Here is a 12,416-nt window from a genome sequence, read left to right as displayed (position 1 = left end):
TTTTTATACGTTTTATGTTTATATTTGATGTATTGTTAGAATATAAATTTTATATGTTAACAATGAATTAAAATATGTTATTTTATTAATAAAATAAATCAGATTAATGTATAAAACTTTTTAATTTTATATTAATGTAAATTGATCCATTCTCTATTTTATAAAATATTTAGGTGTTAGTACATTTAGGTGTTAGACAAATATTATTTTAAACATTATACATATTTATTGGTCAAACGCATAATAGTGGCATCAAACATATTTTCCTTAAAAAAGAGTAAAAGTGATCCTCCAAAGTCAAATTCATTTTAAATAAATAAATAAATAAAATTAATTTTATGATTGTACTAGGATTAATATAACTATAGATACAAATAAAAGACAAAACTTACAATCATATGCTGAAATTTTACGCTAAGACATTTCCAATCATTGTAAGTTGAGGTTCAAAAATCTTACCCATGCAATATAATAATAGGGTTTTGATCAAACTTCTTTATAATAAAAAATAAATTTGAATTCATAATCTATTAGTTCAGAAATACTTGAGTCGGTTATAATTGAAATAAAAGATTTTAAGTTTAAACTATAATCATATCTCAAAAGGAAAAAAAAAAGTAAATTGAAAAATTAAAACAATATGAATGAATAAACAATTTGTCAAAGTACTATAGTTTTTGAATCCCACATTAAAATTTAAATAATAAAATTAAAGCACATTTTGTATGGCATGGGCTTTAATTATATACAAACCAACAAAATTCCACTCCAGCTTCACCAATTTTAACCACCACCAAATAATTTGATTTTTCTTCTCAAAGGAGGATTTGCTGAGGAACCACCCTTTACAACGAAAATTTAAGACATTTTCCTTTTGATATCTTTTCAACAATTTGCAATCAAATTAATTCACTGCAGTAAAATATAGTAACAGCAAGCAATTGTTAATTTAAACTTTAAAGATACTGAAATCGAATCTAAAACTGAAGTTTTCAAATTAAATCCCACTTAGAAGTCAAAAGATAAAAAAAATAATAAATTTAAAAAATTCAAATAAAATCTTATCCATGCAATATACTAATAGATGTTTGATAAGCTTCTCTGTAACCAAAAACATTAATTTTTTGTTTGATAAGCAACTCTGTAACCGAAAAATAAAATATAACTTATTAGTTGTTAGTTCAATAATAATACTACAATCGATTTCGAAGTTTTCAAATTAAATCCGAATCAAAAGATTAAAAAATTAAATTAAAAAAATTCTAAACAAAACGCATGAAATAACAATTTGTTCCAAGTTCAGAGGCTATGAATTATTTACCGTAGCTTTTGAAATACACATTAAAATTTAAATAAAGAAATTCAAGTATAATTTGTATGGGGTGGACATTAATAATACACAAGTTTCCTTTTGCAATCATATTCCACTCTACCTTCAACAAATTTAACCACCAGCACACAATCTGATTTTTCGTTTCAAAGTAAAGGAGATTTGTTGAGGAACCACCCAATGGCAGATCTTAACATTTGATTTTAGAAAGACCGATTAAGATTACATATATTTTTCATTTGTTATATTATTCGAAAAATGAGTATTAAATATTAGTATGTGTTGAATAAATTTTTTCATATATTTGGATTGTTTGACCTTCGTACCCATGTTTATAGTGTATTTAATATATCAAAGAAAATGAAGAATCAAACAATTAATATAGTTCGTTTGAGAATTTATCAAACAAAAAAATTTAAAAATGATCGCAAAGATATGAAAAGATAAGTCTAATCGACCCAAAAAAATAGACTTTTAGTACTTAGTGGAAGATTTGGAGCCTAATAGAATTGCCATCAGTATTTGTTATATAAAATGGAATATGGAAACAAAAAAAGCAAAATTATTATGTTCAGTTAAATCAACTGAAAATTAATTCTAACACATCAGAACATGACAAGGATTTTAGTTATTATCACACAATTGATGAGTTTTAGCCAACATGTTTATGGTAGCAAGGCCATGTTTTGCATGTCTCAATCAAAGAAATAAAATTAAACAATTGACAATTTTCGTATTTCAATCACATTTTCACTTCGTCATCTTGAGTTTATCTTGATTTAAGTTGTCTGGTATTCCATCTGGGTAGTAAGCGTAGCTAATAAAACAGCTGTCCAAATAAATTTGGCCTGAAACTGAGATGTCACATTCTTCTTGAGCAATTTGAACGGCAATACTCACATTTACCACAATCACAAGGTCCCAAATCCCCTTCGCACTGTGCAATGACCTGCATCAGTTACATAGTTTTCTTTACAACATCCATCTCCATCTGTCACATCACTTTCCACTGCTGCAAATGCTGCATCCCTCACCTCTTCAAACCCCAGAACAACCGCCTTTTTCTCGTCACAAATCTTGTGAAGCAACTCTTATTTAGAACTTTCGTCAATGAACTCATCAGCTTCATGGTGAACATAGCAGCCATGTAGCTGAGTCCGGGTAGAAACAGCATTTTTACACAGTGTTAGACATTGCAGGAAGTGAAGTTATGCATTTGTAGCAGTCATAGTTGCTTAAGTCACCTCTGCATTGAAAGAGGCCTGAAATGCCATTGTTATCATCTCCTGTGGTAGTTTTGCAGTACTTTTCTTGGGAGGATTTTGCTATGAGTTTTTGGAAAAAAGAGGAAAGCGAGTCAGAGTGAGACTTAGTTGAATCTGTAAATTTTTGGCTTGTGCAGTTCTTGTATGTTAAGGTACTATAATCTGAAGTGATTTCGGAATTTGGTAGAATTACAATCTGCGAAAAGGCTAGAAGGGTTAGCTTTTGAGAAAGGAGAGAATGATTTCAAGGTTGAATCCATAATTCCATATGGAGATTTGGTTGTTCAAATTGGTTTTTTTGTTGGGTTTGTGACAACATTAATTTGCTGTTATCGGAAGAAAAGCGACAATAAAATGAATCAGCTGTTTGAAAATCATCTGCTTAGATAGTTAATTGTTGGGAAAGTGACTTACGTAGCTGGGATTTTGTTTTCATATTTCCTGCCTACTTTTATCTAAACTGTGGGAAACTTGTTGATCATATAATTTGTCATTGTGCCTTTTCTTGTAGTGATGAACCTGAAATTGCTAGTACAAAATTATGAATATACATGAAGAAAACCAGTGATCTACGATACTGATACTTCCCTCCTTATGGAAAGAAAAAATCATTGGTTGTGCTGAAATATTAAGGGTAAAGACCCTTAGCTATACATTTTCAACCGGGGGGAAGTATGGTGAAAAGGAAAAGTAGCCCATAATACACGACTTCCGAGCTGTCAGCCCTGTCATTGAGTTGGACTCTGGCTCAAACATCATCCTGTTCAACGATTCTCTCAGAATATGTACTACTTAATGGTACTTAAGAAAAAAAAACACTATTGATTTGCAGATGAAGCAACAGATAAACTAGTATTTTGTTAGTTTTAACCTTTTAATGTGCAAAATACTTCAGAATGCAACAAAAAAATTGTTAACAACACACACAGTCTACCCTCTTACCGATTCAGTATCTGCAATCACACTGTTATGCCCAAAAATCTAGCTTGCCTGTGCACCAAGAGGATGCCCTACACTATGAACACATGCAGAAGAAAAACAGAGGAGAAATTGAAGTTTCCCATTCCAAAATTCAGTTTAATTATAGCAACATATAGTTTGAGAAATAAAATGTTAACTATTGGGAATATTGGCTAGTTCTGGTTTTAAACATCTGATATTTGTTAAGCAAAATCTTTCAACCTAACAAATGATTGATGAGAGTTTTACTTCTATCCCATTATTATTTCCTTCAAATTTTGGCCAGCAATGAGTTACAAAGTGATTGTGAATTTTTCCCTTAAGCTGTTCATACTCATCCATGACTATAACTGCTTGAATTATTTTTAGTACACTCAAATTTCTAGCAACTGAATCACTGGTTTTCTTGTCAACAGTAGCCAAATTGAGCTTGAAATGGTTCTTGAAATGCTCAAATTTGGCTACCATTGAAAAGGAAGTTATTTTCCTGTTAGTTTTTTTTTTTACTAATAATACCAAGAACCTTTACACTACTAGCAAATTTACAGTTACAGATCAAGTCACATAAACCTAGACAAGTTCATTTGACATAATTGAATTTTCAGTTGCAGAAGTTAAACACCAACTTGGAATGACAAGTTCATGTTCCAAGTCGATGACAAGTTCCTAAGCTCTGAGGATGCCACAGTTGTTGAGATTTACGTGGCTGTGTGGGTTAAAGTGCCCGCATTGGATATGTTAACGTTAACGTCCTCATCAATGATATTTTCTACTTGCCACCCAGTTGATAAACAGCTTTCACGAAAGCCTCATGAAGCTCTGGTGTCCAATGCATAAGGGGCTTTGTTGGAGGAGCAATGGCTGATGGGTAAGCATCACTAGAAAATTCTCCATGTGGGGTAGGTTGATTCTCATGAAACTAAGGCCGTTGCTTTGAGATATCACCAGAAGGTTTCAGCACTCGATGCATGTTTTAGTTTTCTCATAAACCAAAAGAAATGAAAAAGAACACACACAAAATGTAAATTATAGTTCACTAAATTCATTAACTGGATATTCTAATAAGAATAAAAAAAAAAAAAGCTTCTGATGGCACATCAATAACTTGGCTAGATAGATCTTATAATCTTTAAAAGCAAAAGGCCCTTGGTAGGTAAGTACGAAATAGTATAAAAATTCATGCATTAGTTGAATTTTGATAGTTAAACGTTCGGAAGAGAATCAGATGTTATATAGTTTCTAAAGAAGGAAAGTTTCAACGGTTGATTTGAAGTTTATAGCATCAGTGGCAAAATTGTATCACCTTGAGAATTGTAAAAATAGTAAATACCAAGGAATCAAATGAGCCTTTGCCAAAGAAATTAAATAATTAACCTCAAAAGCACTTAAGACGTTTCTGCACCAACCGAACTAATAAAATTTAGGAACATACCTTCAGTTTGGGACCTGAGACATTGGTATCACCAAGAATCTCACTCCAGTCCGAATCCAGAGCATCATCAACAGAGATCAACTGATCCGCCTTCTCCTGCCAATCAATTCTCTTATTGTGATCGTCAGAAGCCACGACATCAGTGCTGCTTTCCACCAGCCCATTTGGACCAGGAACATTCACAGGCAAATCAAGAAAGTTTAGAAGCCAATCTAAACACCAAGAAACATCCTTATTTTCCTGTGGCTGATTAATTAAAGCTGTGGACTGTTATGGAATGAAGAACCATTGGTGGCAAAGATGCTAATTCCCTTGGAGACTGAGAAATGAATGCAGGATTTTGAGAATGTTGATCATGTGGTAAAGCTGAGGCATGCATGTTTGTTGGTGGTTATGGAAAGGGATGGAAACAAATTCCCAGGGTTCCATTGGTGGGTAAGGGTAACGGAGATTCCTTTGGTGATACAGAGGTTTTCATCACTTCCCTTCCTGAGGAAACCTGTAAAGAACCATACAATATGGGATACCAGCCTTGATCGTTACAAAGGGCAGTACTACTACATTGAGCCCGTTGCTGAAGAAGAAAATCAATATATATGTTATGTAGCTTACCCCTTAAGACCTTTTTGAAGAAGGTTCTGTTATTGACATGTTTACTTCCATCTTGGGTAATGTATTTGGGTTCAAAGCCCTGCACACTCTACGTCTAGAGGATCAGCGAATCCCTCCTGCTTATACAAAAACTTTCCAAGGCCCACCTCATGGCAGAGTGGTTGAAAGAGAAGAGCTGGAAAAGATGAAGACATAGCAGCAGAGACTTAAGTTCCCGATTAGCAGATTCTTTATATCTAAGTACCAGCAATCTGAATAAACAAAGCAAGATGCTTGTTAACATCATATATCAAGAAATTCAAAAATCTTTGATTCGGTGGCTCTAAACTTACTTTGCATTATATATCCATCAAATAAATCATTAACTATAACATAAGGGAAGGAAAAATGAATGAGATTTATCCTAAGGCTGATACCTTTCCAACAGCTTTATTGTTTACTCCTTATGAATTAAATTTACCGGCCAAGAAAGAGGTGAGATTGGTATTCTAAAACTAAGACAGTCCAAAGACATGAAATAGGACAGAAGAAGACAGTGGACCCTCAAAATTGCCAGAAATTTAACAGACTCAGCATTTGAAACTTGCAAATTTTGTCCAAACAAATTTTATTTCATACAATTTCCCACAGATTTTTCATTTCTTAGTTCACTGGGGACAAGTATTAGCTTGATAACATGGGCAGCTGGACAAACGCATGATTGTAAATATTTGACCTATAAAAATCAAATAAAAGTATAACGATATCCATTTGCTGATCATGAACCATGAACTACAAATAATGATGACATGACCATTACAAAATCATTTTTAGAAGGTACAAAATAAGCAAGCAAAAGCATCATTGGAGAAATGGCAGTTTCACTTCACCCCAACTGAAAAGGAAACCATTACATTGGTTTTCAATATAAATTTCAATCTATTCAGTATTTACAGCCACTCCATTAATTTCATACCAATAAGTCAAAGCCAACAAGGAAACCATTTGGAGGGGAGGCAAGAAATACAATCTATCTTACTTCTGTCATAAAAAGAAATAAGTAAAGAACCAACAAAAAAATCTTGAAGTGATTTTGACCAAAAGGGTCCCCATATCTTGACCGACACGTTGATATCTCTAAAAATGGAAGCAGAACCACTGCAAAAAAGCAAGATTTTTGAGCCAATGGAAACTACAGAAGTATTAGCAGGATTCAGACTACCAGAATCCACTGTCCAACTAAATCTATCTCATGTTCATGTCCAAAGAAAAATCACATAAAAGGAGTGAAAGTATCTTGACCAACAAGTGGATATCTATAAAAATTGAAGCAGAATCACCATAAACAAGCAAAGAAATTGATTTTTAATAAATGAAAGAATGCAAAAGTACTAGCAGGACATAAATCAACCAAAGTCCACTGTCCAATTAAATCCATTGCAAGTTCTAGTCAAACAAAAATCACATAAAACCCTATTCATTGTAAAAATGAAAAAGAAATTACAAAGTCTATGAAAGCCACAATAAGGAAACTAAACTCGAACATCAGATTAATCACCAGTAGCATCATTTAGCACTGTGCAAATTTACTTAGACTAACAAAAAGAAAGCCCCAAATAAACTCACATAAACCATAACCTTTCAGTTTCACTTATCCAAAACATGATTACGCTAAAAAAAAAAGTAACTACTGTCCTCACCACCCGAAAACAAAATTCCAATCAAAGAAATTGTTAGACAAACCAGGAATAACACTTCAGAAAGCAAATAACCAATAACACAAAGCTTTCTTAATAAACAAACCAAACCAGACCAATCCAATAGCACCAAAAAAAAAAAAAAAAACCCAACTAATCAGCCTATTAATAATAAAAATCAGAAACAACCCATTTCATAACTTACAACCACTAACTAGAAAAAAAAATTCAACAAAAGTAGCTTTTCCTAGAATTGGGTATCAAAGAAATTATGGTCAATATATTATATAAGTAAAACTTTTTTTTTTCAAAAGAAGAAAAATATCCAAAAAGGGTATCAAAGAATCTTACTTGGAATGGTATTAAAATCAAGAACGAATGAATCCCTGAGAAGTTGGTGAATGGATAGAATAGAAAGCTGGTGTTTTTGGAGACCAAAAAAAAAAAAACAGAGTACAAAAACAGGGGAAGGAAATAGCACAGGAATGAAATATTCTTTCTTGATCAAGGACGTGGTGGCTTTGTTTTGTTTATGTTTTTTTTCTTCTCGGTTTCAATAAAGACACGAATTTTATTACGAGTAGGAACTGTTCTTATCTTTTCTTGTTTTTCTTTTTTAGGGAAAACCATATTTCCGCCCCCATAGATTTCATTTTTTTAATTTAATATCTTTTAATTGTATTAACAATTTAAATCATAAAATTTCATTTTAGTACAATCTTAATTTTAAACTTTAAATAAATAATTTTAAGTATAAAAATAATTTCTTTTAAATATAAAAATTAAACTATTTTTAATATTTTAAAGGTCAAATTGCATTGTAATCTTTATAAAAAGGAAATGAAATCTTATCTCACTTAGGGTTTATTTGTAAATTGATAAAATGGAATGGGTGAAAGTATAATTTCTCATTTTTATTTGCTTTGGTGGCGTGAGTTATTATGAAAGGCTGCTAAACAAAAAAGAATGAATTAATTCAAAAACTAATAATAATAATAAATAATGGGGCCATAAATTAGTGGTGGTTTTTTTGTTTATGGGATACTCTTTTGTTTTTCAAGTCCACTCGAAATTCTCCCTTCTCAGTTTATTTTACATTATCTAGATTTTGGTCAAATTGCTTTTTTTTTTTAATAGAATCATAATTTAAGGTTAAAAATTACATGTATTTGAATTTTAATTTTAAATTTATTGAATATTATCTGTCAAAAAAATTTAATAAATTAATTAAATTTAAATTTTTTTAATCAAATTTTTATTTCTTGCCAGAAAAATGTTAAAGGGGAGATTAGAATTTTAGGGAATTTGTATTTAAACAAACGTTGCTTTCCTTCTATAGCACTACAATTCTTCAATGACAAAATGATTTGCATGGTGTTCCCTTTTGTTTGTTTCCCAGTTCTTTCCAAATGAGGACAATTTTGAAGCTGAAATCAATTTCATCCTTAGTTTATAATATTATAATAAAAAATATATAAAAACAAGAAAGAATTTCGCACAAAATGTTCATCTATATATGCTAAAAAGTATAACGAATGAGGATATTTGAAACTTTTATAGTCTAGTGAGGAAATTTAAGCTCAATTCCCAATTTATTTAAGTCTATGAACTTGAAGTAATTTTCTTCTAACTTTTCATTTTATAATTTGTTTCTGTTAATTTCTTCTAATAGTTTCTAATCAATGACCAAAAGACCTTACAGATAGGTTAGATTGAAGCTTCTATGAATTGTTTCCTTTTCATAAAAATTGGTAATATATAGTCAACTACTTTAAGAAACAGACCCACCTCTCAAAACCTCGACTGATCATGTTGACTAGGAAAGTTATGGTTCATGAAATCTCTTGTCTAAGATAGATTTGGAGATTTGATTCAACTGCATGATTATATATTAAGCCATTTAGAAGAAATGGAATGTTATTTTTATTTTCAATTGTGATGGCAGAATAGCAAATGATCAATAGACTGAGGGAAGGTCATGAGTACTGATGAGCTTAAAGCAACGTGTTCATGGGGGCCATAATAATGAAACGATATGAAGCACCAAAATTCTGTTTACAGATTAATAGCATTAATAATTTCTCTCTAATCCCTAGAGACTTGGTATGATCTATCCAGTCCAACAGGGGTAGGATCAATTTCCTGTCCAAGTTGCTCTTCTTTTGGTTCTATTAATTTCCCTGTTGATTTTTTTTTTCTCTGCCTTTCCTTTATTGGTATATCCTCAAGGTCCGATCTCAAATTTAAGGGTATTTCTATTATTAGCACAGTTTCTTCCACCCGATAAAGCAATCAGATATTACATGTTATGACAATGCAAACAAGTAGTGAGAGAAAATTTCAACTGAATGCTCAAATCGTTTAAATTATAGGAGAATGAATGCAAGATGCTAACATAGATAGTTGCAGTAATTTGAAAAATATAAACAATGCAGCCCTTTGCTTTCTTCAAGTGATAACAGTTTTGTTGATGGAATTATGCTTCATCTAGCAAAGTAAGGGCAGAACTAATTTTCTTCATCACCATGTTGGCTCTTCTGTTGATTTCTCCATTGCTGAAATTTCACTATTGCTTTGCTCCTCCTGTTGATTCATCCGTACATTTCCATCTCAGCTAGCCTGTATTTAGGTGTGCTCAAAGTCTGATACCAGATTTGTGGATGGCTCTTCTGCTTCTGCGTTTTCTTCAACCTGATTTAAAGCATTGATTTTGCTGTCAGACTTCATTAATTTTACACTTTTGTTATTCTTTCAACAATAGAGGGAAAGTATTTGTATGTTTGGTCCATAAGATTAACCAGAGACATAAATTTTCATTTTTTTATGGCCAATAGCAAAACATAAACCAAAAGAAGCATATGAGATTAATATATAAATTCTCCAATAAACATGAAATATGGTGCATATGTGTAATTATATATTGTGGTGATGTGTTTATGCAGATTTCTATGCTTATTTTCCTTCAAATAATTCAATAATATAAAAGCAATTAAGTTCTGAATTAAAGATTATATATAGTGGGTGAACTTACCGAATTGAGCACGCAATCTATGTGAGCAACAAACAACCCTTCACACTCTGCACAGTAATATGAATGATGTTGTGGATCCCTTTCTTCTTCGCAAATGTCGCAGTAATATTCTCCCAAATCTTCTTCCATTGATTGATCCTTAAGAGTGAAGGGGTGGATGTGATATTTGGATTTAACTGAATGTGGTACAGCACATTTGATATGCAGCTTGATACCACACTCCATACAAAAATAGAAAGGAGTAAAAGAAAACCTTTCTTTGCATTCATCACATGTTTTTTCCTCATGATAGAATTTATTCCAAGCATTTGGTCCAAAATAATAAAGATTATGCACGTGAGACTTAGATTTTACTATCCGCTTCAGTGATTTAGCACAATAAGGATGAAGGTGGAGATCACATTGCAAACAACTATACTTGATCTTCAAATAGGATGCGTCTTTGCAGACAAGACAAATTCTTTCTTCGACGGGAATTAAGCGAAGGCTGTGTAGTGGATGAAAATGGAGTTGCATCTCCAGGGGAAATCCAAGGCAGGATTCATGAAGCTTATATTCACAATTAAAGCATCTATAGGATGGTCCCCGGATTACTTGCGCACAAAAATGGCACATGGGATGGGTCCATAGAGTGGACCCATAAATGAAGAAGTTTAGCTTATGGTGTTGGTTTAAAGGGCACAACTTGGATCGTCTCTCCATCTCTTTTAGCCTTTGGCTCTCATGTTTAGGCACTGATAAAGTAGCACATTTCACATCAAGTTTGAAATCACACGCATAGCACATGTATATGTAACCACTATCAACACGCTCTCTGCATTCATCACATGTAAACCGAAGCCCACTGGTAATGAGTTTGAGAGAATGTTGGGGATGAAGAGGGTGTAGCAGCTCATAGGACAATTTGGTGCATGCTTTGTGTAAGTAGATTGCGCATCCATATTTACAAACATACGCTTGATCATAGATTTTCATCCAACAAGCATGGCAGAGAAGACTTTCATTTTTTCTAATAACCTCATAAAACCTTAGGGGATGTTGATGATCAAAATAGTCAATCTGCATTTCAAAGGTGAAAAAAAGAGATTGAATGAACAAACTTGATTACAAAGAAGTAATTACTAATTGGTACTCGTTTTCAATTACCTTTATTTTCTCTCATGTTAAAAGAAAATAAAAAAAAAGAGAGTGATAATTTAAAATAAAAATAGAATTTAAATATGTGCATTAAAAATGATCGATTTGTTGAAAATTTAAAATGTTTTATCATTATTTTATTCAAACTTTTAATTTTTCAATTAAATTAGTCTCCATTGAAAGCAATTCGAATATAAGTAATATGTACTATATACTCTTTTGTCTCAAATTGTTTGAATATTATTAGCTTTCACAGAGTTTAAATTTTTTTTTTACTTTAATATTTTAATATTAAATTTTGTTTTTTTTATAAAATTAAAATCTAAGACTTTTAACGTAAAAAAATTTAAAAAATCATAAAAAATAATTTTAAAATATAAAAAAAATAAGAATTTTAAATGTTAAAAAAAAGATGATATAATTTTGGGACATCCTAAAAAAATATAAACAAAGAAAATGAAACAAAAAAAGTATTTAGATTGTATGGACAATGGGACCTAAACAATTTATTACTTATACTTTTCTTACAGTTGGTAATTATTATATTTAGATGAAAAGTTCTGGTATATTAAAAAATAAAAATAAAAATATAAGCGCCAAATATAAGATAAAATAAATAATAATGAAAAATTAGATTTTTACCTACATTTATAGCAAGTCTATGACAAGGTCCAAAACTTTCGTCTATAGGTTTTTTTTTTCTTTTTTTATGTTGAGATCTAAAAGAGATGGAAATTATATAATTGAAATGGCGCTATAAGGCATATTCATTATTGTTATTGAAAAATAAGACAAATAAGCTTATAAAAAACACAAAAAGTTCCTTATATAACACTTTTCAGTAAATAAAAATTAAATTGGTTTAACTACGTAATATATCTTAATATCATTCTATAAATATACCCTCTAATATTACCAATTATTTCACCTACCCAAATACCTTGAGATGAGTAAGGAAGTCTTCATTTCTTAC

General features: G+C 31.2%; 1 protein-coding gene and 2 pseudogenes across 2 annotated transcripts; all 3 read right to left on the bottom strand.

Moving 5' to 3' along the window:
- Positions 1-1,933: 1,933 nt before the first annotated feature.
- On the bottom strand, positions 1,934-2,830 carry LOC111277540 (plasmodesmata-located protein 2 pseudogene; annotated as a pseudogene).
- A 335-nt stretch (positions 2,831-3,165) lies between these two features.
- On the bottom strand, positions 3,166-5,793 carry LOC111277539 (protein PHR1-LIKE 1-like; annotated as a pseudogene). Its single transcript, XR_016343437.1, has 4 exons — positions 5,692-5,793; positions 4,988-5,486; positions 3,538-3,610; positions 3,166-3,355 (listed from the first exon to the last, which is right to left on the bottom strand). The product of XR_016343437.1 is annotated as a protein PHR1-LIKE 1-like (transcript).
- A 3,820-nt stretch (positions 5,794-9,613) lies between these two features.
- LOC149518229 (uncharacterized) lies at positions 9,614-11,318 on the bottom strand. The gene is made up of 2 exons (XM_089763961.1): positions 10,307-11,318; positions 9,614-9,966 (listed from the first exon to the last, which is right to left on the bottom strand). The coding sequence occupies exons 1-2, from the start codon at positions 11,279-11,281 to the stop codon at positions 9,901-9,903; spliced, it is 1,041 nt and encodes a 346-aa protein (XP_089620087.1). The 5' UTR covers positions 11,282-11,318; the 3' UTR covers positions 9,614-9,900.
- Positions 11,319-12,416: the final 1,098 nt, after the last annotated feature.

The sequence above is a fragment of the Durio zibethinus genome, chromosome 7, assembly GCF_047325235.1.
Source record: "Durio zibethinus cultivar Kanyao isolate XHJ-2024 chromosome 7, ASM4732523v1, whole genome shotgun sequence".
Classification (NCBI taxonomy): Eukaryota; Viridiplantae; Streptophyta; class Magnoliopsida; order Malvales; family Malvaceae; genus Durio; species Durio zibethinus.
Note: the sequence above shows the minus strand (reverse complement) of the source record. Positions and strands in the feature narration are given on the sequence as shown.